General features: G+C 44.8%; 2 protein-coding genes across 6 annotated transcripts in view; one reads left to right on the top strand and one right to left on the bottom strand.

The window, feature by feature from the left end:
* Positions 1 to 748, bottom strand: part of SUPT3H (SPT3 homolog, SAGA and STAGA complex component) — a 337879-nt gene extending 337131 nt beyond the window's left edge. The window contains exon 1 of the mRNA XM_066637648.1: positions 461 to 748. The gene's annotated coding sequence lies outside the window, so the exon portion shown is untranslated. The remainder of the gene's footprint in view (positions 1 to 460) is intronic.
* Positions 1 to 27123, top strand: part of RUNX2 (RUNX family transcription factor 2) — a 233639-nt gene that overhangs the window by 67855 nt on the left and 138661 nt on the right. For 2 of the 5 annotated variants that reach the window (XM_066637208.1, XM_066637293.1), the window contains exon 2: positions 22425 to 22729. In XM_066637208.1, coding sequence (XP_066493305.1) covers positions 22425 to 22729 — 305 coding nt within the window. Of the gene's footprint in view, positions 1 to 22408; positions 22730 to 27123 lie in introns of those variants that run through there. The other 3 variants (XM_066637523.1, XM_066637374.1, XM_066637448.1) reach the window with 3 other exon arrangements.

Genomic DNA, 27123 nt, shown 5'->3' with positions numbered 1-27123 from the left:
AAGTTAGGCCCACTATAGCTAATCGGCCTTACTCCCATGTAAGTGTGGCTAGAATTGCAGCCTCAGGCAGCCAAATCCAACTTGCCTTCTGGTGCTGAAAAGGAGAATTCCAAGTGATTCAAGGACTGGGACCCTGGAGTCCTTGCTAGCTCTGCTACCCAGAGGGATTTGGGCTCTCTCTCGCTCTCGCTCTCTCTCTCTCTCTCTCTCTCTGACTAGGCTCTGTCAGAGATAACACTTGCAGACACAGTTCCAAGCTCCATACTAAGATGTGCCATAGAAATGCTGACCAGCAAGTTCTAGCACGTGGGCAGCTTGTTCCCCTCCCAAGTTTGGGTCCAGCAGCCAAAGTGCTTGCTGCTGAGGAGGCCAGCTGATGAGCCGCACGCCCGGTGCGAACTGCAGCCAGGCAACGCTAAACCTGGGCAGGCTCTTCTCACTCACTCACTCTCACACCCACCCCTTGATTTGGTTGCAAGCCTAGGCATGGCACGACACTTGCTGCAAGGTCCTTCCCGCTGACCTCCCCTGTGCAGTTGGTTATTACCGGAGTGGTACCCAGTGCTTGGCTTGGCTTGCTCTAGTGACTCACACAGAGGCAGGGCGGAGAGAGGAGCAAAGGAGGAAGCCAGCCAGCCAGCTGGGGTCTGCTCGGCCCGCGCGGACACCCCAGCTCGCTCCACTGTGCAGCAGTCCACACGCAGGCTGGGCTGGGGCTTCCTCCCACCTCCACGCACTGTGCGAGAGGAGGCGACGAGCAAGGCCCCTCCCGCCGGCAGAGCAGAAACGCCGCGCACCGCCTGGGCGAGAGAAGGCTGGGCTGGAGCCTGCTCGCTTCCGCCACCATCGGCAGGCGGCCCACAGCCATCTTCGGTGTGGCGAGAGTCGGCGCGCGCGCGCGCGGAGGAGCCTGGCCTGGGGAGCGCCTTGCAGGGAGGGAGGCGACGCGCCGCACCGCTTGCGAGGCTTCCCTGCGGAGAAGGCTCAGCCGTTCCTTCCCCTGGAAAAGAAAGGGAGGGGGGAAGAGAGACCAAGTATTTTAGGTGTGGGGCACTTTCTGCCCCATCCTATGTATGTCTACTCAGAAGTAAGTCCCATTAGAGTCAATGAGGCTTACTCCCAGGAAAGTGTGGAGAGGATTGGGCTGTTTCTCTCTTCCACACTTGGGAAGAAAAACTCGGACAGTCACATCCTAGGCATATCTACTCAGAAGTAAATCCCACTATAGTCAATGGCGCTTACTCCCAGGTAACGGAATAGGATTGCAGCTGATTCTCCCCCCCCCACTCCACCCCCTTTTAATCCACATTAAAAGAGCTCAACCCAGGGGGACCAGATGCAGTGGAGGACAGAGTGCATCTGTCTTTTGCCATCAACCATCTGTTGAGAAGAGGGAGTTTAAGCCCTTCCATGTTGAGCTCCAACAGCCCAATCCTATCCACACTTTCCTGGGAGTAAGCCCCATTAACTGTAATGGGACTTACTTCTGAGTAGATACGCATAGGCTTGGGCTGCAAATACTGTGTTTTTGCTGCAAATACAGTGTTCGGCTGCAGTGTTTCTCAAACTGGTTTGGGACCCATGAGGTGGGTCACGAGCCACTAGGTGGGATATCATTCATTTCAATATTTTATTTATAATATATTAGACTTGATGCTCCCATGGTATGTGACTGCATTTGGGGAAATGTTACAGTACTTTTAACAAGCTCTATGTACCTATATTCCTTTAACAATGATAGTCAATGGAACTTACTCCTGGGTAGGAATGCAGCCTAGGGTTGTAAAAATTTTTCCTGCTTGCTGATGTCACTTCTGGTCATGACCTCACTTCCAGTGGGTCCTGGCAGATTCTCATTCTAAAAAGTGGGTCCCAGTGCTAAATGTGTGAGAACCACTGGTTAAAGGTATAGACACTCCATCCTCCATTGTATGTGGTCACCTAAACTAAACTGTCCTCTTCACTACAGACATCTCAGCATTGTGCCTTTCTGATTGTGCTGGAGAATTGACACCTTTTCTGCTCCCAAGGGATGCTGCAAAATAATAGCCTTATGATTTACAGCAGGGGTGTCCAAAGTTGGACAGGGGTGTCCAAACTCAGGGGCCTGGGAAAGAAAGAATTAATTTACATTTAAAATTTGAATAAATATACATAAGTTTACATAAATGAATATATTAAAGATGAAATATGAATGAATGAAGGTCTTGCAATAGCTCAAGGCCTATAAAAGGCCTTGCAGAAAGCAAGGCTGGCCTTTCCTTTGCTGCCACTACTGCATTACAGACATGAAACAGCAAGCAGTGGAGGAAGCCCTAATCTCACAGCTCACACAAAAAGGTCAAACAGTTGCCTTCATGCTGAGAGCAGTTGTGTCAGGCCAGTGCGGGCTGCAACAAATCTCTGGAGGGCCAGAGCACATTGGAGACTGGGGGCTCCCTGAGGGCCGCATTGAGAGGCGTCGAGGGCTGCATGTGGCCCTAGGGCCAGCGTTTGGGCACCCCAGATTTACATGTTTCCTTCTGCTGCCCATCCCTTTTCACAGAGAAAAGGCTGAAAAAAGAAATACCCCAAAGAGACAGTTCATAAAACATAGCACACTTTTAAATTAATTCTACGTAATCATATTTGTGCACCAGTTTTACACAAAGGAACAACAATATAATAAAATAAACTGAAGCTACAGTATGCTTAAAATTTTGCCCTGTTTATACACAAAAACAGCCCTGTAGGTTGAGAGAGAATGACTAGCCCTGGATCACCTAGCAACTTTTGAGGCAATATGGGGATTTAAACCCAGATCTATTCACCCAACTCCAGCTCCCTATCTATCACATTGCACTGGCCATTACAATTTGTCAGACTAACACACATGCACACATAGTGCAGAAATGGGTTGCATATATTGTGATACACATACACATCCATATCCTCAGCACATCTTTTAATTCCTAAAATTTTAACTCCATTTATGACAAGTCAATTGAGAGGTCATGGGGAAAGAACAGTCAAGGGAGAGCAAAGAAATTACTGAAACGTTTTCAGTAATAATGTACTAAATTTTTGGTGCTTGTGCTGAAGAAAAGAGGCAATCCTGGGTCACATTTCAAACAAAACCCACTCCTCCTTCCCTCCTCCTCTTGTCACAATTTTGCTATCACCATTTTCCTTTTTGGATCCTGGGCCAAAGAGTGGCTCTCTTTTCCAGTATCATAGATAGGAGAAGAAGAATATTGGGGGCCCATTTGGGAGAGCCCTCCTGTCTGGCTGGAAGAATCCAACAGACACTAACCCAGCAGTCCCTTCACTGCTTCAAATTGCTGGGACCAGTGTTTTGCCCCAAGTCTTCAGGAGAAACAGCATATGAATAGCTCCACTCGATCCCTGAGCAGACTAATAGAATATATGGTGACAGAACCATTGAAACCTGGGCTGCTGTACGTTTGGGTTGCCTGCATTGGCAAGGGATTGTAGGTCCCTGCTAACCCTACAATTCCATGCTGAACAAACTAATTAATAAACAATAAAAAATGAACCAAAAGCAGCAATTTAGTAGTTGAATGCTTCATAAAAATAGCCCAGAAGACTGTTCAACTTTAGCGAACCCCAAAAGATATCTGTGTTAAATGGGGCTTTGTCTCGGAAAAAAGTTAATAGGATCACAACCTAAACAAAAGCCAACAAGAACAGGGCAGAGTGAACTTTCAGGGAGCCTGGGTACCATTGCTGAAAAGGCTGTCTCAAGTAGCCACCCTCACCAGATTTCAAGGTGAGGGAACCTAAAGTGAGGCCCACAGTATTCAAAGGATCTTAATCCCAAATTAGGTGTGCATAGAGCTGCAGTACTTCTCTGCTCTAGTAAAACTATTCTTATTACTTGAGTGCTTCTACAGTCCTATTACACTGTGTCTGCTGTCTGACCAAGCCTCCTTAGGGCTTTCTAAACTTTATAGGACTTTTTTCCATTTAATAATGTCAGGCTTTCATTACCCATCATAAAGCACCAAAAAAAAGGCCACAAACATTCTTCTACCCCTGAAGGTCATCTTTAAGATACTTAGGTCATTATGAGCTGTCTCAGAATTTCCACACACTGGAGTGGGCTCAAACCATAATGTGTACCAAATTTCACATTAGGATAGACCTGATTTTCTCTGTCATTTGTTTTTACTCTTATTGCTCTGCAAAGCATAAAGAGTGAAAAAGGAAAATAAAAAGCAGGAGTTTTTATTTTCCTGCTACATAGCATGTAATTTACATTAATCACATCGGAATTTCAGTACTGCTGAGGTGTCACTTAAACACAAAGCCTATATGATAACAAAGCTGCTGTCTGAGTAAGGGCTATAGCATCACAGAGAATTTCCAAAGCATATGAGGAAAACACAACAGGAGACTGGGTGAATTCATCACACCACAAAAATGTCTCCATCCTGTCAACAGAGTCATTAAAGGAACATGAACCATTGTAACATGAGATGCTTGTGCTTCATTGGTCCATTGATACTAAGGGGTTTTATTTCAATACTATGCATTGATATTAAGGGGCTTTATACACCTTGGATAGGGAAAGACCAGTTATTAACCAATAATTTTGAAAATAAAGCATTCCAGCTGCTTAGATCAAGAAATCCTCCATGCTCTGAAGAACAGCCAGAACCTCTGTAAATTTCACAACTGAAAATAAGGCATCTATATTTGGACAGAATGATTTGTTTGCCTCTACCAGAAAGTCAAGGCAAATACCAACATGGACAATTAACTTGGTGATCAACAAATCATGTCCCCCTCCCTTTCATCCACATACTCCTGTTTGTTGATGATCCATGAAGGTTCTGCTGTTTTTGTTAATACCTTATATGGGTGGATTCTGTTTTATACCTAATATTTTGTTCTATTTGTTGGCCTGCTTTGCTGTTACTAACATTTTACTGTCACCATAGAAACAATCTGGGAATACTGTAGGAATTATAGAGGTTTTCTGCATTCAATTTTATTTAATTTTCTGGCCGAGTAATTATAGAAAAATGTTGCATGTGCACATGCTAAATTGCAGCATATATCAGTTTCAAATGCTTGGTTCTACATTCTGGCAGAGATTTCTCTCCTTGCAGTAATTCAGTTTTACCTGCCCAACATGCAGCTCCTTTGATGTATATTTTGGACAAACTACTGTGGTGGTGGTGGTGGGGAAAGCATGCAGTTTCTGATTTAGGGCCCAATCCTGAATTCTCTCAGCTCTGGCACTGGGTGTCACAAATATGCTGTAAGGCATGTCCTTGGCAGCTGGAGAGGAGAGGCTGCTTGTGCTGGCCACTGGCACTGAGCCTCAGTACCACATTGAGGGCCAGCTGGCGTTCCAACAGCACTGGCCAGCAGTAAGGAGTTTTGGGGAAGGGGTAGGCAGGGAGTGGGCAGAAGGGGGAGGGGGAGGAACCAGGTCGGGAGGCAAGTGAGACTGGCGGAGCTCTGCTCTACTGTATCCTGAGTCTTTCATGTCTGCACCAGTCTCTCATGTCTCAATTCGGTGCAGATGTGAGAAGCCCCATTGTGGAGGGTGTCACTTGGCAGTGCCGCTGGATGCAGTGGTCACCATTTTGGCGCTGCTGCACCCAGCAGAGCTGCTGGCTTTAGGATTGGGCTGCCTGTTGTATGGTAAGCTTGCTGCAGTTTGTCTTCCCCCTGGCTATATTTAAAGTTTGAGAGATTAGGATTAAGTCCCGGAACATGTTTTCAATGCATAGGCCTGGAAAATTGAAATATTGTAATAGGAAAGTGGAAAACAAATTTGTCCTCAAGGTTGTGTACAGTGTCTCACCACTAAATAGCCATAGTCTTCTTCCATGCATGGTGTGACAGTGCAATATGCACATTTGTGAGTGGAGCTCCTACTTAGGGATTAACAGTGGGTATGTTTTTAAAAATAAGCTACCAGCTATCATGTCCTTATTCAAAGCAGATGGACAAAAAGTCATCAGATATTAGCTATAAAAGCCAGTTCTGTTCAAATTACATTCTAGAGTAAGGGCGTCAAACATAAGGTCTGCAGACCAAATATGTCCCCTGGAAGCAATTTATCTGGCCCCTGTTATAATTGGGATCTCTCATGTCTTAAAAATGTGAACAAGATTTGCACATTTTCTCTTCTGTCATTTGCAGCTAATGAGTTTCTATGCGAGTACAAAGTGCTTCTTTCTGGCCATAATCTACATAATGATGTCACTTTCTGCTCAGTAATGTCACTTACGGCCCTCAGCAGGCATAATGAATGCTGACTGGCACTCTGTATGAAACGAGTTCGACATTCCTGTTCAAGAGTGACCAAGGAGCAGAATTCCAGATGGACCTCTACTGTGCTCAAATGCAGAGGGGAAAGTGGAGGGAGGATATGTAATGAAATCCACAAGCTCTACTTCCTTTCTTCCCCCAATGTTAGCCAAATAAAGTTCCTTTCTTATAGCCTTCTACTAACAATCATGGGGAGCCCAATCCTGTCCTCCCCGGTGCTGCTGGGTGCAGCAGCACCAAAATGGCTACCAATGTATCCAGTAAGGCCAGTTAGGCCGCCAGACGTCTCCTCAGGGGAAGGGGACTTGTGTTCCCTTACCTTAAGGAAACCTCAGCCCGCCGTAATGAGGCTGCTCAAATCTGCGCCAGTTATTTTTCAGGTGCAGAGAAGAGAAGCCCCATTGGGCTATGCAGCCCCAAACAGGGGATAGGATCCAGTGGAAGAGGTCTCTGCTGATCCCACCCCCCTCCTGGGCCAGTCCCTCCCTGCCTCGCCCTCTCCTGCCCCCATCCTGGAATGCCTTTCCCCACCCTGAAAAGCTGCACCGGCAGTTCTACATACGACCAGCAGCTCAACGTCCTCCTCCTTCTGGCACTGAGGGCCAGTGCTCCCTCCTCTCTGTGTGCCTTAAACCTGCTTTTCAGCCAGGGTGACCAGATGCCATGGAGGACAGAGTGCCTATACCTTTAACCATTGTAAAACAGAGGGAACTTTGGCAGGTGCAGCTTTTTAAACCCTTCCATGTTGACCTGCACCTGCCAAAATTCCCTGTTCTATACAATGGTTAAGGGTATAGGCACTCTGTCCTCCATGGCATCTGGTCACCCTGTTTATGGCACATTTGCGACACTCAGCACCAGCAGTTTGAGACCTTAGAACTGGGCTCTAAGAGGACTGTCAGAAAAGGTAAGAGGATGCTTCCCCTCCACCCCCAGTACTGGGTCTATACAATGAATGGCTGTGAGTCTGCACATGGGAGCAGGCTTGAGTCTTAACTATTAGATTTAGAGCCCAATCCTGTGCTCAGTCGCAAACGTGCAGTCGCATGTGTCACAAATGTGCTGTAAGGCACGTTTGTGGGGCTCACCGCTGGGCTCCTGCCGGTGCTAGGCCAGCACCAGCCAGTGCTGGGCTAGTGCCGGGCGGTCGCCCAGCTCCCACAGCTCAGCGGTCTCCTGGTCCGCCGATCAGCAGCACAGTAGGTGGGGGCTGGGATGTGGATGGGGAGGAGGTGTTCCGGTGAGGGGGAAGCTGGCGGGGGGGGGAGGAGAGAGGGCAGACGGAGGTATGCCGGGGAGAGGAAGGGAGGAGGATCCGTGGAGCTCCACTCCGCAGGATCCAGGGCGCTCATGTATTATTTATTTATTTATTTATCAATCAATCATATGACTGCGTAAGCGACCCCTCCCCCTCACCTTTGAGGCCATTCCAGGCAGCAAGAGCACCATGGAGGCATCTCCTTCATGTTTCTCTCACTGCCTAGAATGGTTTCAGAAGTGAGGGGAAGGATCTGCTTACACGTTGAACCACCTGCGAAACCTAACGCCTAGTCTCGCCTCTGTGCCAAAATCCCCCCTTCTACCTAACTATGACAGGAGAGCCCTATCTTTCTTTGCATATGTTCACCACAGTCAGTAGGGTGGGAAGCAGTTTTACATACATGTCAAATAGTTTCAGAGGCACACTGATAAAAGACTTGGGGAACCATCAGCATACTGCAATGGATCTCATAAGAACATAAGAACAGCCCCACTGGATCAGGCCATAGGCCCATCTAGTCCAGCTTCCTGTATCTCACAGCAGCCCCACCAAATGCCCCAGGGAGCACACCAGATAACAAAAGACCTGCATCATGGTGCCCTCCCTTGCATCTGACATAGCCCATTTCTAAAATCAGAAGTTGGCACATACACCTCATGGCTTGTAACCCGTAATGGATTTTTCCTCCAAAAACTTGTCCAATCCCCTTTTAAAGGCATCCAGGCCGGAAGCCGTCATCACATCCTGTGGCAAGGAGTTCACAGAGCGATCACATGCTGAGTAAAGAAATATTTTCTTTTGTCTGTTCTAACTCTCCCAACACTCAATTTTAGTGGATGTCCCCTGGTTCTGGTGTTATGTGAGAGTGTAAAGAGCATCTTTGTATCCACTTTATCCTTCCCATGCATAATTTTGTATGTCTCAATCATGTCCCCTCTCAGGCGTCTCTTTTCTAGGCTGAAGAGGCCCAAACGCTGTAGCCTTTCCTCATAAGGAAGGTGCCCCAGCCCAGCGATCATCTTAGTTGCCCTCTTTTGCACCTTTTCCATTTCCACTATATCCTTTTTGAGATACGGTGACCAGAACTGGACACAATACTCCAGGTGTGGCCTTACCATTGATTTTCACAACGGCATTATAATATTAGCTGTTTTGTTCTCAATACCTTTGTTTTGTTCTCAATACCTTTTCTAATGATCCCAAGCATAGAATTGGCCTTTACTGCCGCCGCACATTGGGTTGACACTTTCATCGACTTGTCCACCACCACTCCAAGATCTCTCTCCTGATCTGTCACAGACAGCTCAGAACCCATTAGCCTATATGTGAAGTTTTGATTTTTTGCCCCAATGTGCATGACTTTACACTTACTGACATTGAAACGCATCTGCCATTTTGCTGCCCATTCTGCCAGTTTGGAGAAGTCCTTCTGGAGCTCCTCACAATCACTTCTGGTCTTCACCACTCGGAAAAGTTTGGTGACGTCTGCAAACTTAGCCTCCTCACTGCTCACCCCTGTCTCCAGGTCATTTATGAAGAGGTTGAAGAGCACCGGTCCCAGGACAGATCCTTGGGGCACACCGCTTTTCACCTCTCTCCATTGTGAAAATTGCCCATTGACACCCACTCTCTGTTTCCTGGTCTTCAACCAGGTCTCAATCCATGAGAGGACCTGCCCTCTAATTCCCTGACTGTGGAGTTTTTTCAGTAGCCTTTGGTGAGGGACCATGTTGAACGCCTTCTGAAAGTCCAGATATATAATGTCCACGGGTTCTCCTGCATTCACATGCCTGTTGACCTTTTCAAAGAATTCTAAAAGGTTTGAGGCAAGACTTATCCTTACAGAAGCCATGCTCAGCAAGGCCTGTTCGTCTATGTGTTTTGAGATTCTATCTTTGATGGGGCATTCCACCATCTTACCCAGTATAGATGTGAGGCTGACTGGCCTATAATTTCCCAGGTCCCCCCTCTTTCCCTTTTTAAAGATCAGCGTGACATTTGCTGTCCTCCAATCCTCTGGTACCGTGGCCATTTTGAGGGACAAGTTGCATATTTTAGTCAAGAGATCAGCAACTTCATTCTTCAATTCCTTAATAATTCTTGGGTGGATGCCATCAGGGCCCAGTGACTTATTGATCTTTAATTTATCAATGAGGTCTGAAACATCTTCTCTTTTAACCTCTATCTGACTTAATTCCTTGGTCAGGAGAGGCCATTCGGGCAGCGGTATCTGCCTGAGGTCTTCTGCTGTGAAGACAGATGCAAAGAACTCATTCAATTTCTCTGCCATCTCTAAGCCTCCTTTTATTTCCCCTTTCCCTACCTCACCATCCAGAGGGCCAACCGCTTCTCTGGCAGGTTTCCTGCTTCTAACATATTTGAAGAAGTTTTTATTATTCCCCTTAATGCTGCTGGCCATGTGTTCCTCATAGTCTCTCTTGGCCTCCCGTATCACCTTCTTACATTTCTTTTGCCACAGTTTATGTTCCTTTTTATTCTCTTCATTAGGGCAAGACTTCCATTTATGGAAGGAAGCTTCCTTTATGGCCTCTCTAACTTGGCTGGTTAGCCATGCGGGCACCCTCCTGGACTTAGTGGAGCCCTTCTTCCTTTGCGGTATACACTTCCGCTGGGCCTCTATTATTGTTGTTTTAAGCAGCCTCCATGCACTCTGTAGAGACTGGACTCTTTTTACCTTTCCTTTCAACCTCCTTCTAACCAGCCTCCTCATTTGAGGGAAGTCCGCTCGTCGGAAGTCAAGGGTTTTTGTGAGAGATTTGCCTGGTATTCTTCCCCTGACGTGCATGTTGAAACGGATTGCAGCATGATAACTGTTCCCCAATGGCTCAGTAATATTAACATCTCTAACCAGGTCCTGACTACCGCACAATATTAAATGCAGAGTCACCTCTGGATATCAGTTGTTTGAGATCTGTTGGAAAATCTTGCAGGCTTGTGATGACCTGATAAAATATCCTTAATACAAAAATTATCTGTCCTTGCAACATTTTCCCATTTTCTAATGAATCTACAAATTAGCTATGTGATATATGTTGCTGCCATTTTTATCCCAAACAAGCTGTGCCTTTAATGTGTACCATATAGCTTACATATCAAACACAAACATTTCTGTAAAACAGCATTTGATTCTGAAGCAGCTTGCCATGTAGTCTAAGCTACTCCTTTTCACTTTTAGTTTTGCCAGCATCATTGTACAGCATCATGGTTAGACCAAAAATGAGTATCTGTTAAACAAAGTTGAGCTTAATCAATTCACCCAATGTGAATTCATGCTCAGATGCTAATTGTATTTGGCAACTGTACTCATAGGTTCACAAGACATTGTCAAATTTTATTTTTCTCATTTGTGACTTTTGTTCCACACTCTACACATTGTTTAAAAGTGATTTCCATTCAATTCAATTGAACTTACTCCTTTGGATTTAGAACATGATGTAATTCCCAGGGAGAATAAACCCAAGGGAGCCAAAATACTTGAATTTAAGCTAATTTAATCCTCTTGGTTATAAAAGGGTTGCAACTTTATACTCTCTTATAAATTGTATCAAAATAACTTACTACTGAGCTATAGAAAATATTTTAATTTGTGAAACCCCAAGAAAGTAAATTATTTAAAGTGAACTGAAGTTTCCAGGAGGAAAATTGTCTGAGAATCTTTATGCACAATCAATTTGATTGTGCAAAACATATGTTCTTTCTTGTGCATCAGAGCCCAATCGTATGCAAGCTACTCAAACATAAGTTTCACTGTAGACAGGGGAGCTTACTCTCAGATAAGTTTGGATAGGATTCCTGCCATTTTCACATCATTTTCCTTTCAAGTCTGTGCTTCTAATGAGATATGGAATAAGAAGTTTTTATATCAAAAGGCAGCCCCCCTCAAAAGCCATCAACAATAACTTTAAAAAAGGATTCAAAACAATGTGTTTGGTAGTTCTCACAATTATCACATCCATTGCTGCTGAAATTGCCATCCAGAATGCATAAGAATAGGAAGGATTCATTGGATTTTTGTTGTAATGTAACCTAATGACAAATACTGTAGATACAACATCCAAGTCACCATTTTGCACTTGTTAATCCATGATAAGTGATGCTGTGAAGACTTTATAAAGCATGTGTCAAAGTTCCACCTTGCTATAGTGTTTCTGGTTAGTTGCTTATTTAAAATATTTATATCTCTCCTTTCTCCTCCTGCACAGATCTTTGCATCTGGGATCCATCCACCTTTGATACTCCCTTCTAAATTAATACAATAATGGGTTCCATTTTCACTAGTTTAAATATCTGAAACTGACTGTGTAGCATTTCCAAGGGATACATTGTAACGTCTGAAGATTTTTACATGCTCTTTGTTCTAAACATCTAATTATTCTGGTTTCTTGTCAGTGTAGTGCAGTCCCATTCATGGTTGCTCAGAAGCAAGTCCCACTATTTTCAGTGGAATTTACTCCAAGTATATAGGATAGCAGCCTCTGTGTGCATTTTATCAAATAGTAAGAAGGATATGATCTATCAGGTTCTCATGGTGTTAGGCCTGCATGGTTCTTTAAAAATTTACTCCTCCATGGTAAATAACAAATATGAGTATTTAGTCCAGGATTCTTGAGTGCCCCAAGACCTATTTTCTTTTCAAGATAGCCCTTCCATTCACTGTTTGGAGGTCTGAATGTCTTAATACCTACTTGCACACCTATTATGTTTTCACAATGGGGGACCTATAGGGGAAAAGAACAGAGAATTTTCCACTATAGTGGGTGGATATGCATCTGAGAATAGCATCTCATCCATAGCCTTGCCTCTGGTGCACCAGTAAGGGTAATGCAGAGGAATAACGATGTCCTCCTCATTCCAACCCCCACTGGAACAATGAAAATAAGCTGTGTTGCTGCCATGTGGTGGTGATGATAGTTTGATAATACTATCCCGATCACCCAATTAAAGAGGTGGTCGGAGTTTGTTTGGCCTGGCCGGGACACGAGAGTCCAGCCCCTCTCAAGGGGGAGGTGAAGGGCGCGGGGTCTGGCAGCCACGGTGGACCTTGTAAAAGGGGACGAGACCCAGCCCTCTTCCTCCTTGTGCACGTGGGCACCATGGGAATACCTGCCTGCCCGCCCTAGAGGCAGTCTGAGTTTAATTGGTCGCCGTTTGGGGCCGGGTAGGAATTTTTTGCTGCCTGCCAAGATTGGCCAAGGGCAGGCAGTTTTTTCGCCTACCCCAGACTGTTATGGGCCTGGGGGTTACATCCCCCCCGTTTGCAAGCTGCCATTGGTCACTTTAAGAGGGCAGGTGGTGCGGGTTAGGAGGCGTGAATGGGACTTTGGCATGCACCTTCAGGCGGCATAGGCAGGGCAGAACCCTATTTCAGTCCTCAGGGGCTTGGCGGCACGAGGACGTAGACGGGGCCCTGGCCGGGACCGCGGGGCACACCTCAGAGGCTCAGAGGCTCGAGGTGGTGCAGTCTGCGGTCCGGCTGCCTTCCCCTTAAAGGATAGACATGGATGAGACGCGCTGTCCCAGCAGCGGGGCGCGACTTGGAGTCGGGTGCATGCCTGCCTGGGGGCAGAGGTTTTCTGGTACCGCCCAGAGGTCCCTCCCCGCAGCACAGGGGCTTTTGCTGCCTCGGATGCTGCAGGTCTCAGCCTCTGCTTCTCTTGGTAACATGAAATAAAGTTGCCCTTTCTCCCATATCTGTTGTCTCGAGTGTTCATTGGACAGTGCGGAAACAAAGCGCTTGAGAATTAACCCTCAGACACTAACTGTCAACCAAATGAACACAGGGAGACCTAGGGCCCAATCCTATCCAATTTTCCAATGCCGATGCTGCTGTGCCAATGGGGCATACACTGCATCTAGTGGTGGGGCAGCAGTCACAGAGGGCTCCTTAAGGTATGGGAACTTTTGTTCCCTTACCTTGTGGCTGTATTGCAGCTGCACCGGTGCTGGAAAATTGGATAGGATTGGGCCCCTAGTTAGCTCAGATAAGGATGTGGGCAGGCAGTATGCAAAGAGACATGGAAGTTCAAAATGTTAGAATTATTAAAATGAGACCATTGGTTCATGTTCCAGTCACTGACTGGGTCTCTCAATCTCCTGTGTTGGGTCTGCATGTGTCTTTTCCCCTCAAGCCCATTCTTCTGGGAGCCTGCAGCCAGGGATCAAACTTGTGACTTCTGCATATTGGGCCTGTGATAGTCCACTCAGCTACTGTGTCACATAGAATCTTTGTCAGATCTCTGGGTGTGTTGTATGTGGGCAGACAGGGCATGCAGGGCCCTAGAAGTCTACAAAGGCCCATCACTAGTTTCTCTTTCAACTCTGATTAGGCTGTTACTGGCTGGACAGGGAGACCTCTTAGATAGTTTTGCTGCCCTCCCCCTTTTTTCATCTGAAACTACTGTTGCCATTTAGCTTGGCTGATGTCAGGGGTCAGTCAGATTGGGCACTGGCTGAGGGATCTCACTAATCCCAGGGCCCGCTTCGTCAGACCCTTCAATAAAAGTGGCAGCAGTAGGATCTACTTTCTCATTAAGGTCAGGCATGGGATGCTATGGGAGTCTCAATCAGGGCTCTGTTTCAGGGTCTGATATATGTTTCTGTTCTTTTTCCACTTCTTTTCCATTTGCACTGCTCTTTCCCAGTAGGAAAGTGGGAACTGCGCTTTACCAGGCAACTCATAGTGCTCCCTTTTGAACCTAGTGTTGCAGTGTGTGTTCTTCCTCATTGAAGTGGATATCTTCTCTGGTCCTCACAACTATTTTCCTCAAACAGATACTGATACAAACTCCCTGTGATATTGTAACAAACATGATCAGCACAATCCTATGCATGTCTAGTCAGAAGTAAGCCCATTGTGTTCAGTGAGTCTTACTCCCAGGAAAGTGTGCATAGGATTGCAGCCTATATGTGTGAAAATCTTAGTACTGTACCACAGTGAGATTTCAGTTCTTCTGCTGGAAAAGTTCATTGTCTATTGCAGTGGTTCCCAAACTGTGAGTCAGGACCCACTGGTAGGTTGCAACCTGATTTTTGGTGGGTCACCAAAGAGTGATGGAAAGATCAGATAACAAATTGCCTCAAGCCCTGAGGCTATGCAAAAATCAGATCCTGTAGCTGCTAATTACCCTGCAAAGAGCTCAGCTCCTGCTGTTTGCAAGCATACAAGCATGAGTAAATACAGAGAGATAAATGTTTGGGGGTCATTTTTATTACTTACAATAAATAAATAAATAATTCTGATTCTGACTCTGATTCAAGGTATATGAAATATTTTATCTACTATAAAATAAGAATAGCTATAGCTAGCTATGAAAAGTCACCATGGATACAGTAACTTTCTCTTAAAAATTGCCTTCAATTTATTTGAGACTTTTCAGGAAAAAAATAGTCTGTCCTGGCATATGACAATTGGGGGGGTGAAACAGATTTGCAGTGCAATCCTATGCATGGCTACTCAGAAGTAAGCCCCATTGAATTCAGTGGGATTTTCTGGTGTGTAGGATTGTAACCTTAGCTCTGGAACTATTTTTGAGAACATTTGTGGTGCTGCTGAAGGTCTATAATGGAAGAAGTTCAAATTATACCATGCACACAACTGAAAACAAGTTCAAGTTCGTTGTCGATATTTGGTGACCAGTTTATTAGCATTTTAAAATATGTTTCAAAGGGTATATTGTGTAGTCTACATTCATCTCAGTGATGTCAGTTGAGTAAAAGGGTAACACTTTTCCAAGAGTAGATGTTCAGGAATAATGGAGATTATACAATGGCTGGTTGAAAAACACAGCTCAAAATTCTAGGTAGTAGTGAGTATTAATAGGACCTGACATTTAAGCAAGTGCTCAGCCCAGGAACATTTTTTCAATATTAGGCCTTAACCTGAATCACTTAAACAATAAAGAAAATGCTTCTGCACATGTGTATAATTTTTTTTTTTCCCCATGGCCAAGTAACAATTGCAGCATGAAGGCCAGAGGTTGTTGTTTCTGGAAAATAAAACTTGAATGCCATTGACTCTATATGAGTTGTTTATCACATTTGCATTGTCCTCTAAGCGGCTCTGGGTACTATAGGATAATATACATGGAAATTTGTTTGCTTTTTTTCTTCATGACAATCATGCAAAGGTAGGTTTGGGTGAGGGTTCAAGGTTACACTTCAAGGTAACACTTCAAGGTTAGTGAGGGTTCACACCTAAATGTTTCTGGTCTAAAGCCAACACTCTTTTATGAATGAATCACTGCTCCAACAATTAAATATGTCATTTTAAATGCAATATTCACCAATTTGAAACACTTGCATTTTATGATGCTAAGATATAATGGGCATGATGCTAAGCATTTTATGATGCTTTTTTAGGCAGCATTTTATGCATAATGCATTTTATGCAGCATTTTATGATGCTAAGATATAATGGGCATGATCCAGCCAATGCAAAGTCAATGCAAGTTATGTTGATTTCAGTTGGCACAGATATGCATGAATTGAATTCAATTCTCATTGAAATTATTGGTATTTTTAAGTGCTTAATTTTGTGTGGATCATGTCTTATTTGCTTATTTCAGGATATGCACCAAGATTGTAAATCAATGGGGCAAGATCAAAGGCCCTAAAACAAATGGCCACAGCCTTGTATCCCAGCCTATGGAGCTTGTTATTCCAAATGATTACTGGTAGGTGAAGATAGTCACTAATGCAATTGAAGTGATTTCACATCATTTTTAGCAAAAGCATTTAATTTACAAAATTTACATTGTAGCCTTAAGGGGGGGGGAATAGCTTTCAGGGTAGCAATTACAATCAATAAAGCAATCTAAATAGCACCAAAAATTACTAAATTAAAATATCATATTGCATAATGTAGCATAATATACACATAATACAAAAAATTTTGTAACTTCTAAGTGGTTCCCAAACGTTTTAGCACCCACTTTAAAAAATGACACTCTGTTGGGACCCACCTAGGTTTACAAGGCTTAAAAAAAAAAAAAGATTTAGAAAAAAAATATTTATTTATTTATTTACAAAAAATTCAGTCCATTTCTCTTAGTGAGGCAACCCTAAAGAACTTTAATGAATGCTCTCCTGCCTTTCCCTTTCTTTCAAGAAAAATAAAAAAATACAAAATCTTCTAGATTTTTTTTAAAAAATTCTTTATTAGGGACATCAATTAAGACACATTTATCTCTCTATATTTGCACACTCTTGCAAACTGTGGGAGCTCAGCTCCTTGCAAACTACAGAAACTGAGCTCTTTGCAGGGCAGTTAGCTCCTGTAGTTTGCAAAATAGTTGCTGAGTTCTTTCACAGGCAATTAGCAGCTATCTTTCAAACTCCAGAATTTGAGCTGTTTGCACAGTAATTAGCAGCTATCTGCTGTTTGAATAGGCTCAGGGCTTGAGGCAATTAGTTATCTGATCTTGCCATCCTCTGTGTTTACATTGGAAGCTCTGCTTAGCTTCCCACTAGAACCCACTAGAAATCAGGTTGCGACCCACAGTTTGGCAAACACTGTTCTAAATAGTTGCCTATATATGAGATATCGACCCACAGTTTGGAAAACACTGTTCTAAATAATTGCCTATATATGAGATATCAACAGGTTCTGGTCACTGGTCAACTCATGACCAGAAAAAGCACCTTAGTACTGGTCATGGCCATGCCATTCTGAAAATGTTGGATGATTTACCCCCGAGTTCTTTTCAAACAAGGTCAGTCTAACTATATGTTGCCATTTCTTAGCCTAATATTGAGTGCTGAATGTATTACAAATTGTCAGAACGCAGACATTACATGAGGAAGATTTAATTATAACAGTAATTTATTATATGGCTAGAATGATGCAAAATAACCGATGGAATAGTAAATATCAGGGATGGGAACTTGAGTCAGATGACTCAAGTCTAAGTTGCAAAAACATGTCTTTTGCTGACTTGTGTACACTCAAGTCACCTGCACCAATGACTCTGGCCCTGACTTGAGTCTGAGGCCACTGACTTTGCACTTGGTCCCCACACATACAGACTTGGGTTTACCTATGCTGGGTGTGCTTGCTTACTTTTTTGAGGGCATCAAGCCCTCATGGGGCCATCATTCAGACTGGGCAAGCAGCAGGGAAGTTCCAGCCAGGAAACAGGGAAGGGTTAAAGTTTTGCTTTTGCATGGGGGGTGGGTGGGAACAGGCTCTCTTGTCCATTTCTGAAGGAACTGATTATCATTGGATGAAGGATGGGTAGTATGATTTTTTTCTTTGGGTGTGGTATGGCAGGAGGAGGAGCCCAAGGGGGTTTTTACCTTAGAATTGGCTGGATGGTAGGTGGTTTGTAGCAATCACGCTTTCCAACCTTATAGCTCCTGTGGGCTCAGTTGTTACTTGGGAGAAGGAAGCCTCACTGAATGACCAGCTACAGTGGGACTACTTCTTAGTACAGCAGCAAAGGATTGGGTCATACTGGTAAGCCTCTCAGCTGCTGCATGTGACCCTCTTCCCTCTTGCTGCTTCTGTCCCGACTCTCATGCAGTCTGTCCCATCCCCTTCCGCCTTGTTTACAGATGGGATGGGGACATCAGAGGAGTGTTTAAAAACTCTAACACACACATGCGCACATGCACACACCCTGGCAGCAGCTCCTTTTTTTCTGCCAGTGGAGGCACAGTTGGCTTTTTAAAGGGAAAGACTCATGAATTCAGTCTTTTTGAGTTGCCAAAATGCTCCCGGTGACTCAGGAAGTCTGCCTGTTAGAACTCGTTGTCAAGTCATGGGGGTGGAGACTCATGACTTGATTTGAGTCAAGTCATGCTGGACTTGGCCATCCCTGGTAAATATGTACTTTAAACTTATTACCCATTGAAGGTTTGTTTTTTTGTGTGCATTAGAATATGTTGAAACTGTATAATACTTGCTCAACACATTGAACCAATAAATGGATGTGAAAACAATGAGTGTGAAATTGGGCATATGGAGTGGCATTGTTTCTAGAGAATGATACACAAATAAGTATCTTTGCTCTTCTTATTCTATTGGTAAATTGGTTGTGTATTGACAAAATAAAAGTTGCACAGTAATTCATGTTGTACCTCTGTGAGCCACTGCAGAGACTTTCAAAATAGAACCTTTTAAAATCTCACTCTGGTAGTTAGGATAAGAGATGTCTAGTACTGTACATATTTTAACTGTTAAAGGATATTTAAAGTTTTTCATGAATGTGTATTTAGAAGAAAAAAAAATTCATCCACTGCTATAATATATTAAATATATTTCATTTTAAAAAATGGTTAATGAATCTTTTATTTAAAAAAATGGAAGTTATCTATTTGGATACAATCTAGTCACAGTTAAGTATTTTTACATCTTTTTGGTTTCAGTGGGAGAGTTAAAATGCTTGTCTCTTTCTGTCCTATTCAAATCAAAGTAAGACCTAAATCATAGTAGGACACACAGGTTCTTCACCACTAAATAGATCAAGCCTAGTTTCTAGTTGGAGATTTTCACTTTAAATCGTTTTGACCTTCTAGCATGTTCTCTTCAGGTAATTTTTGATGTGACAGTTGAAAGAAGCCAAAGGATCTTCTAGTTATCATGTATGCCCTTTTAGCCACATCTATGGCTCAGATTAAATAAACCATAACAAACAATATCTGTAAAATCCATATAGCCTGCCTTCATGTCCATAAATATTACAGCTGCAGTCCTAAATGTTCTTAGGAAATTAAAAAAAAAATTAGAAAATTTGAATCAGTGACACATCCAAGTAAAAAAGGCTAAGTTATTTTAATCACAGTATTAATAATACTTCAAAGACAAATACTCTGGTTCCTTCCAGAATTCAGAAACTTGTTGTTAAACGTGTAAAGTGTTCAGCAGAGAGATATTTTTGTAAGGAGAGTGAAGATCAGTTTTGCCAAAAGCCTAAAATTTTGTGGAGGCATTTGGTGGAAAAATTTATTTCCACATTATAAATGACTGCAGTCTATTTTAAGTGGCCATACAGGGATAGTTTCCAGTAGCTTCCTTAAACGTCAGCTTCCAAAATTTTCTTTTTAGTTGAGGATACTGTTTATATTTCTGCACAGGTTGCTCAAAGCAGGCCTGCATATCCATTTTATTTAGAAATCCTGATAACGATATTTTTTTAACTTTCCACGCAGTGGCATAAATTCATGCTTTCAATACAAAGCTTCTAAATCAGAGACCGTCAAAAGTGAATCCACAATACAGTTAAATAGTAGGATAATTTAATGACACAAACCCGACAGTAACACATACATGTAAATCCTAAAAAAGAAAAGAAAAAACAGGACTTGCTTCCGAGTCAATATTTTCGGACCGATGTGGAAAAACATCATCAGGCTAATCAGAAATAGTGGTTTCATTTGTGAATGTTTTGCTTTCGCTGTGTGGCTGTTTTGCCAACCAGACTGTGTAGTGTGCACTTCTCCAAGAGTTGCATTGGATCCAAAAGCCCTGGGGCAGCTATTGGTATAATTTGCTAGGAGACTGGCAAGACACTGTAGGGGCACAGTGTGTGTTCTAGTGCTTAAAATACCACTGCGATACAGCGATGTGCCGCAGAACTCAGAACAGGAGTCAGAACAGGTAGATCAAAAGAGGAAAGTGAACATAAACAAGTTCTGCCGTGGCAGTGCCCTTCAAGGACTAGTTCTTGGGGGGGGGGGATCGAAATCGACCAGGGAAGACGTGTCAGCCTTGTCAGTGAGAGTGTTGCGGCAGTCAACACCTCTTGTCTCCTGTGGCCAAATAATTGGAGGAAGGTTGTGCGATGAGTAGATCAGAAACGGACTGAAGGAGCCTTTCTCCTCGCTCGTCCCCTGCACTTTTGCAACGTCAGCTTTCATTGTGCCAGGGGAGGCCGGAGTGGGGCGACCCGAGGAGTCACGCGTGTGTGGGGTCTCGGGTGCATTTGGTGCCTCGCTGGGGTGACGGTCTCGATGGCAAGCTTCGGAGCGCGTATTCTGCGGCTGCAAACTCGAGGGGGGGGGCGGTGGTTTGCCTGAGAACACTAAAGAAAGAAAGAAAGAAAGAAAGAAAGAAAGAAAGAAAGACCCTCACCCCCAGCCCGGCGTCTCCTAGCCTAGCGGATCTCTTTCCCTTCCGCGCTGGTGGCACACACCGCCCGCTGGCCAAGTTTCCTTAGGATGGGAGGAAGGAGGGCTGTGTGCAGGAGCATCAAACCGGACCTTCGAAGTTGGGAGGCCCCAGGAAAGGGTTGGATAGGTTGCAATCCGCTCTGGGGAGCGGCCCCCCTCTTTGGCTGTTGGGCAGGTCAGTGGCTTTGACTCAGACGGGCCCTTTGTGCGTGTCAAGAGAGCAAAGGGATCAGGCGCGTCCCGTCCCTTCCTCCAGCCTCAAAAGGGCCGTCAATCATTGGAGAGGAAGTGTGAGGTCTTCGACGACCAGAGCTGGGAATGACTTTGGCAGCGGATCGTGGTGGCTGGCTGGCTGGCTGGCTGGGGGTTTTCCTTGTTCGCAGTCAAGACGTCCACTTCTAAAGGGGTTAGCGAGAAGGGGGAGACCCCCTCCCAAAAGTAGCCGTAGAGGCCTGGGCTTTGCACCCCCCCGCCCCGTTCTCAGCAGGGGCGCCTGAGTGTTCCGCAGGAGCGGAGCGTCTTCTCTTCCAGGCGGGCAGAGGGACAGAGTCATCCCGGCTGCAGGAGCCTGAGGACTGGTGGAGACACCACGTGCTGCTGACTCTCATCAGCATAATGCTCGCCTGCGCCGAAGAGTCCTGTCTATATAAACCACAAACATCTAATCATTAGAAATTCCAGCCGCCGGTGCCCCCCTAAAGGACAGAAAACCAACAGCGGCTCCCTCCCTCCCTCCTCCTCCTGCTTCAGCCTTTTCCCCCCTTTTCCCCCAGATCACCCCCGCAAAAGTTTTTTGTTTTTTTTTAAACTGATAAACTGGAAGGTTTGACTTTGTCTTCGCCTGCCTTGTTCATTCAGAAACGGGGGGGGGGGCAAACTTTTCTCTTCTTAAGTCTCCTCCACTCCGGAGCAGCAAAGACCATCCAGAGGCGCGGGGCTCCCCCACCGGCCAGCGAGTGCCTCCCCCGGGCGCGCTTGAGAAAGCCCCCGACGGACAGCTTTGCCCCCTGCTCCTCCTGCCTTCTCACCCCTCTCCGTTCACTTCCCCGGGAGCGGGAAGTTCGGACCCTCCTTTCGCTCCTGCCCTGCTCGGGAGCCTCCCAAGTTGCGCCTCCACTGTTATTATTTTGACTGCTTTCTCCGTCGGCCCCCCCTCCTCCTCCACCCCGAGGATCTGGCTGCGAGTGCGGAAGGAGAGAGCGAGCAGCCTGCGCAGAGAGAAGACGCCTGGGCAAAAGCCTCCCTGCCACCCAGCTCATCCCCCCCCCCAGCAGAAGCGAGAAGCTCCCCGGCGTCCTGGCTTGGCGGGAGGGGTGGCGGTGGCGGTGGAAGACCTCCCTGGAGGACACGGCCCGCTCGCTCTGAGCTCCCCCGCTCAGGACTTGCAAGCGACGCATCTTGCGAGGAGCGGCGGCGGCAGGAAGCGCCTTCATCTCCCGGCTCGGCCCCTGCGAGCAGCAGAAGGAGCGCAGAGACTCTGAGCAGGAAGGAAGAGACGCGCTCGCAGCCCCGGGCAGAGCTTGCAGCGAGCGAGACGAGCAGCCCGCCAAGCCGCGCACCGCGCGCCCTCCGGCAGCGCCTTCTGCTTGCACCCCCTCCCTTGCCCCCCCGGCTCCCGTCTTCTCTCCGTCCCCCCCCCCCGCTCCCTCTCGCTCCCCGGTCCCGCTCAGACGCCTCCTCGAGCGACCCCCCCGCACCCCCTGCAAACTTGGCTAACTTGTGGCTGTTGTGATGCGTATTCCCGTAGATCCCAGCACCAGCCGGAGGTTCAGCCCCCCTTCCAGCAGCCTGCAGCCCGGCAAGATGAGCGAAGTCAGCCCGGTGGTGGCGGCAGCCCAGCAGCAGCAGCAGCAGCAGCAACAGCAGCAGCAGCAACACCAGGAGGCGGCGGCAGTGGCGGTGCCCAGGCTGCGCCCGCACGACAACCGCACCATGGTGGAGATCATCGCCGACCACCCCGCCGAGCTGGTCCGCACCGACAGCCCCAACTTCTTGTGCTCCGTGCTGCCCTCGCACTGGCGCTGCAACAAGACGCTCCCGGTGGCATTCAAGGTAAGGGAAGTCGTGGGACAAACTTTCCCCAGTCCCCCCCCCGCCCCCTTCCTCTGTGGCCCGAGGCAACTTCCTTCGGTTCTTCCTGGCATGCTGGCGTCGGGGGCACCGCAGGCGGCGGGCCGGTTCTCTCGCACACCTGGCAGACAGCTCCCCCTTGGCACCCACTGCGCACTCCCCATTGTCCTCAGAGCACGTTCACACGCACACCGCTGTTCTACAGGTGCGCCAAGGGTCGTGGTTATGGCAAGATCATTGCCACACCAGTGTGATGCCTGCTGTCAGATCTGACAGGATCACCCTTTTGCTTTCCAGGTCAAGCAGCTTCTGTGCCCCCACCGTGAATGCACGTTATTACACACGGACAGACAGACAGACAGAGAGAGCGCTCTTTCTGCACAAGTACAAATATCTCGTGATCACCGACATATCACTTACCCTTAGAAGAAAGCACCTTCCCTTACCTCTGAGAGGGAAGACTGTTGAACATTATCTTAGATAAAAAGACTTTGTCCACTTATCTGCAGTGTAAACTGGGGCCCCAGAGTATGCTACTACTTCACCCCTTGGCCACACGCTCCAGAAGTCGGATACACATGCTCCAGAAGTAGGATATTCACTATCTCACGCTATATACACCAATTATTTCTTTCATCATCTATAAAGTAGTCTTTACTTGTTCCAGGGAACACAAATGGGCCCCCAAGCTCAAAGACCAGGGTCCCCTGCCATTCTATAATTCTCTCCTGGCCCTCATTAAACAGCCTTCCACCATTTGCTTCAGATGTGATTCCTTCCTGGGGGTAAGCTTTATTTTACCATTACAGCACACACTTTACTATTGTAAAGTGAATTACTGCCCACCCTTAACCACAAATATATTCAACTTCATTTCATTCCCTACTAACCCCTTTCCTTTTCCACAGCCCTACCCCCTTGAGTCATATACAATATGTCATATTTGTATATGAGACATCTGTGTCTCAAGAAATAGAGCCCTCTTCTTTTCCCTCCAAAGGATGTTATAGGGTGAACAGGTAAAGGCTAACAATAATGGCTCTGTCCCAAACTCATGAATAAGCGTCATAGAAGTCGATGGTTCTTGCATTTTGAGAGGATTTAGAATTCCTGCTTATATTTCTTTCAGTTCTCCATTAATTATCATACCTGATCACAGTATTTATCGCTCTATAAGTATTAGCAATAATATAATACTTCCCTGCCACGATAGTTAACTTTACTAAAGAACATGCACAGTACATGTGGCCCTAGTCTCCATTGATGGTCAAACATCTCAGGGTGCAAAGACCATACGCTTCTTTAATGAAGTGCCTCCGACCAGCACAAAGTAACTTTCAGATTCTTTAATAATAATAACCACAAGGGCATATAGCTTATATCGGACCATCAAGGACCCTCCATCAGCATATCAGGGAAAGTCTTTTGGGGTAACATTTGAAGCTACCCTTTTTAGAATGAAAGTGATGGTTTAGCTCCCCTCAGTGTTTCCTTTCACATGTTTCAAACTTTCAATACCTCTACAGCCATTTCAGTGAATTTCTGTTTTCGCAAACACCAAGTGGGCGGTTATGTTATGGTGTTATTTTTGATGCTCGGTGTTGATTTAAGGAAGGAATTCAGCAAAAGTTTCCAATCCATTGTGGGAAGTGTCTTTCTGCAACGGGGTGTGTTTGTTCAAGGTGTTAAAGTTATTTTGGGAAACTCTCAAGACGTATGCATTTCACATAAGGGGTTCTTGATGATGCATGGAGTAGCAAAGGTGAAAGTTCTTTTAGACTAGTGAAAGAAAGGATGGGCTATAAACTGGGTCAAAGTTTCAAAAAGAATTGAGAGAGAGGAAGTTGTCCTTTCTTTTCCCAGTGGGAGGTTGTGTTGGACTCTTACTGGACACATTAGGAAGTGTTTGTCCAGAAGATGCTTGTTTTGCCAGGGGAAGTGGAGCTTGTGTTGTTAAAAAGATCATTTAAATCTTGAACAGCACCCAGATCTAAATCAGGAATGTTGTTATTAACATGTTTTGAACATGTTCACACCCTACTAACTTTAGGAAAGGTGGAGAACTTTGTCCCTCCTCCTTCCTTTCTTGTGCATGTGTTTATACTTTTTGCTATACCCCAAAACCTCCCCAATACATTTCTGCCTAGTTCCTTCCATGATGGCGTCATGCCATCCATTCCCTTGGTGTTGCCCCAGCTTCAAGAAGGCATTGTTCTGCAGATTGTTCAAAGCTTGGTAGACAAAGAGTTAATGTAACTTTGAATCCTTTCGGACAGTCTAGTTTCACTGGGCTCCTAGGGCAAGTTGATTGAAAAGGTTATTGATAGCTTTAAGATGGGAAAGCCTGGTAGATTAATTTACCCATAGACTGCAGTCATCCCTGTGAGAGGTCTGTCCATGCCTAAGAGCTGATTACTGTCCTTCTCTGTTGGAGCCCTACATCAGCTTGCAGATAGCAAGTTAAGATAGACTTTTGGAAAACTAGCCTGTGTGTATGTGTGCACATGGTGCATTTTCTTGTAAATTTGTCAAACATTGTCAAGAACCATGCCAGTTTTGAGGTGTCAAGCTTGTCTCCTTAACACATTGGAGGTGTGGGAGGGGTGCTCCCATGAGGGGCAGAGGGGTGCTGCCATGTGGGAATGAGATTGCAGGTCATTTTGATCAGTATTAACCCAAGTCTTTATTAGAGTTGTAATGACGGAAGATGATACTTGAATGAAGCTGGTGTATGCCTACTTGCTCAATTTTGAAATGATAGGAGGTGGACCAAATCGCAACCAAATCTTAAAATGCCCACACTAAGACATGGTACATTATCAAGAGCACATTTCACAAACAGGGTAGAGACATCTTTTGGAGAATGTTTACACCATGTCTGTCTTTATGCATGTATTTAGATCTGTGTATTTACTATACTCTGGATGACTCAAAGGCTGTACAAAATCTTATACATGCTTAATTAGAAGTAACTTCCACTGAACTCAGTGGAACTTACTTCTGAGTAGACATGCCTAGGATTGCGCTGTAACTCTAGCATTAACAGCAGTATGACACTGTTGTGGTGTGTGTCTTGTGTGTGGTTTATAGTATAAACAAACACAAGTTTTTGAGGTGCCAGGCATACTGATTCACTGAACATAATTCTGACTTATCTATAGTATACAAATATAGATTTCACTTGCATAACGTGATATGGCAATACACTTTGCTTATATGATGGTGTCATCGTATATTTAAATCAATAATTTTATCAGGGTGGTGGGCAGGAACCCTGGTTGGTTGGCAACCTTCAGTCTCGAAAGACTATGGTATAAGCCTACAGCACCCGGTATTCTCAGGCGGTCTCCCATCCAAATACTAACCAGGCCTGACCCTGCTTAGCTTCTAAGATCAGGCAAGATCAGGCATGCTGAGATCAGAAAGATTTATTGACAAAAAAATTTATTTATCAATTTTAGAATATTTCTATACCATGTTTTTAACGAAAGTTGTCAAAGCAGTTACACAGCATTGAAAAGACAATTTCCTGTTGCAAAGAGACTCACACAGTTAAAAGTGACACAAAAGATTTTAGAATGTAAGATTACTGCTTGTGTAATCTTGTGATCTAGTTTATCTACTGACAGAGAACCACTGCATACTGAAAATTGTGTTTATATATGTCATATATTCATCTTGGACAGCAGTTCACAAAATGTTTTGTTTTCAATCGTAGAGACTGAAATTGCACACAGCTCTGCTGTAGCATCAGTGTTAACTGAAAGGAATGAATTTATTTTTTGAAAGGTCATACATCTGACAATAATGCCGCACAGTTATATTAAAATGTCAGTTGAAAATACACATGAACTTAACAGTGAAATAGAAGTTTCACAGCATAGTGCTTTATACATCCCAACTAGATTGACTGAGTTTAAATATGTTGATAATTCTGAATAGTATCTTAGTATCATAGTTAGTATCATCTGAATAGTATCATAATTCACTTGTAGTAGATGAAGTGTATTATAAACTATGCTGCCTTTGATCATTAGTTTTAAAAATCACATTGGTCAAGTGTTTTGAAAGGCTAGTGTTCATATTTTCAAGAAGGACAAAGAAGGCAGGGAGGGATAGAGCCCTTGTTGAATTTTCTGAGAAATAAGGCCCTGAACACTCATACCGAAATATTTTTATTTAAGTTTCACTGCTTTTAAACAAACTTTTTCACAATAAAATGTTTTTAGTATCAGCCTACTCAGCATACAGTACTCACTCAGTACATGAAGGGGTTTAGTTGAAAATTTATATATATATATATATATATATATATATATATATATATATATATATATATATATATATATATATATATAAAACACAGTGTTTCAGCT

This window comes from Tiliqua scincoides, chromosome 1 (genome assembly GCF_035046505.1).
Source record: "Tiliqua scincoides isolate rTilSci1 chromosome 1, rTilSci1.hap2, whole genome shotgun sequence".
In the NCBI taxonomy this organism is placed as follows: Eukaryota; Metazoa; Chordata; class Lepidosauria; order Squamata; family Scincidae; genus Tiliqua; species Tiliqua scincoides.
The sequence above is the reverse complement of the archived record's forward strand: the minus strand, read 5'-3'. Positions and strand labels throughout refer to the sequence as shown.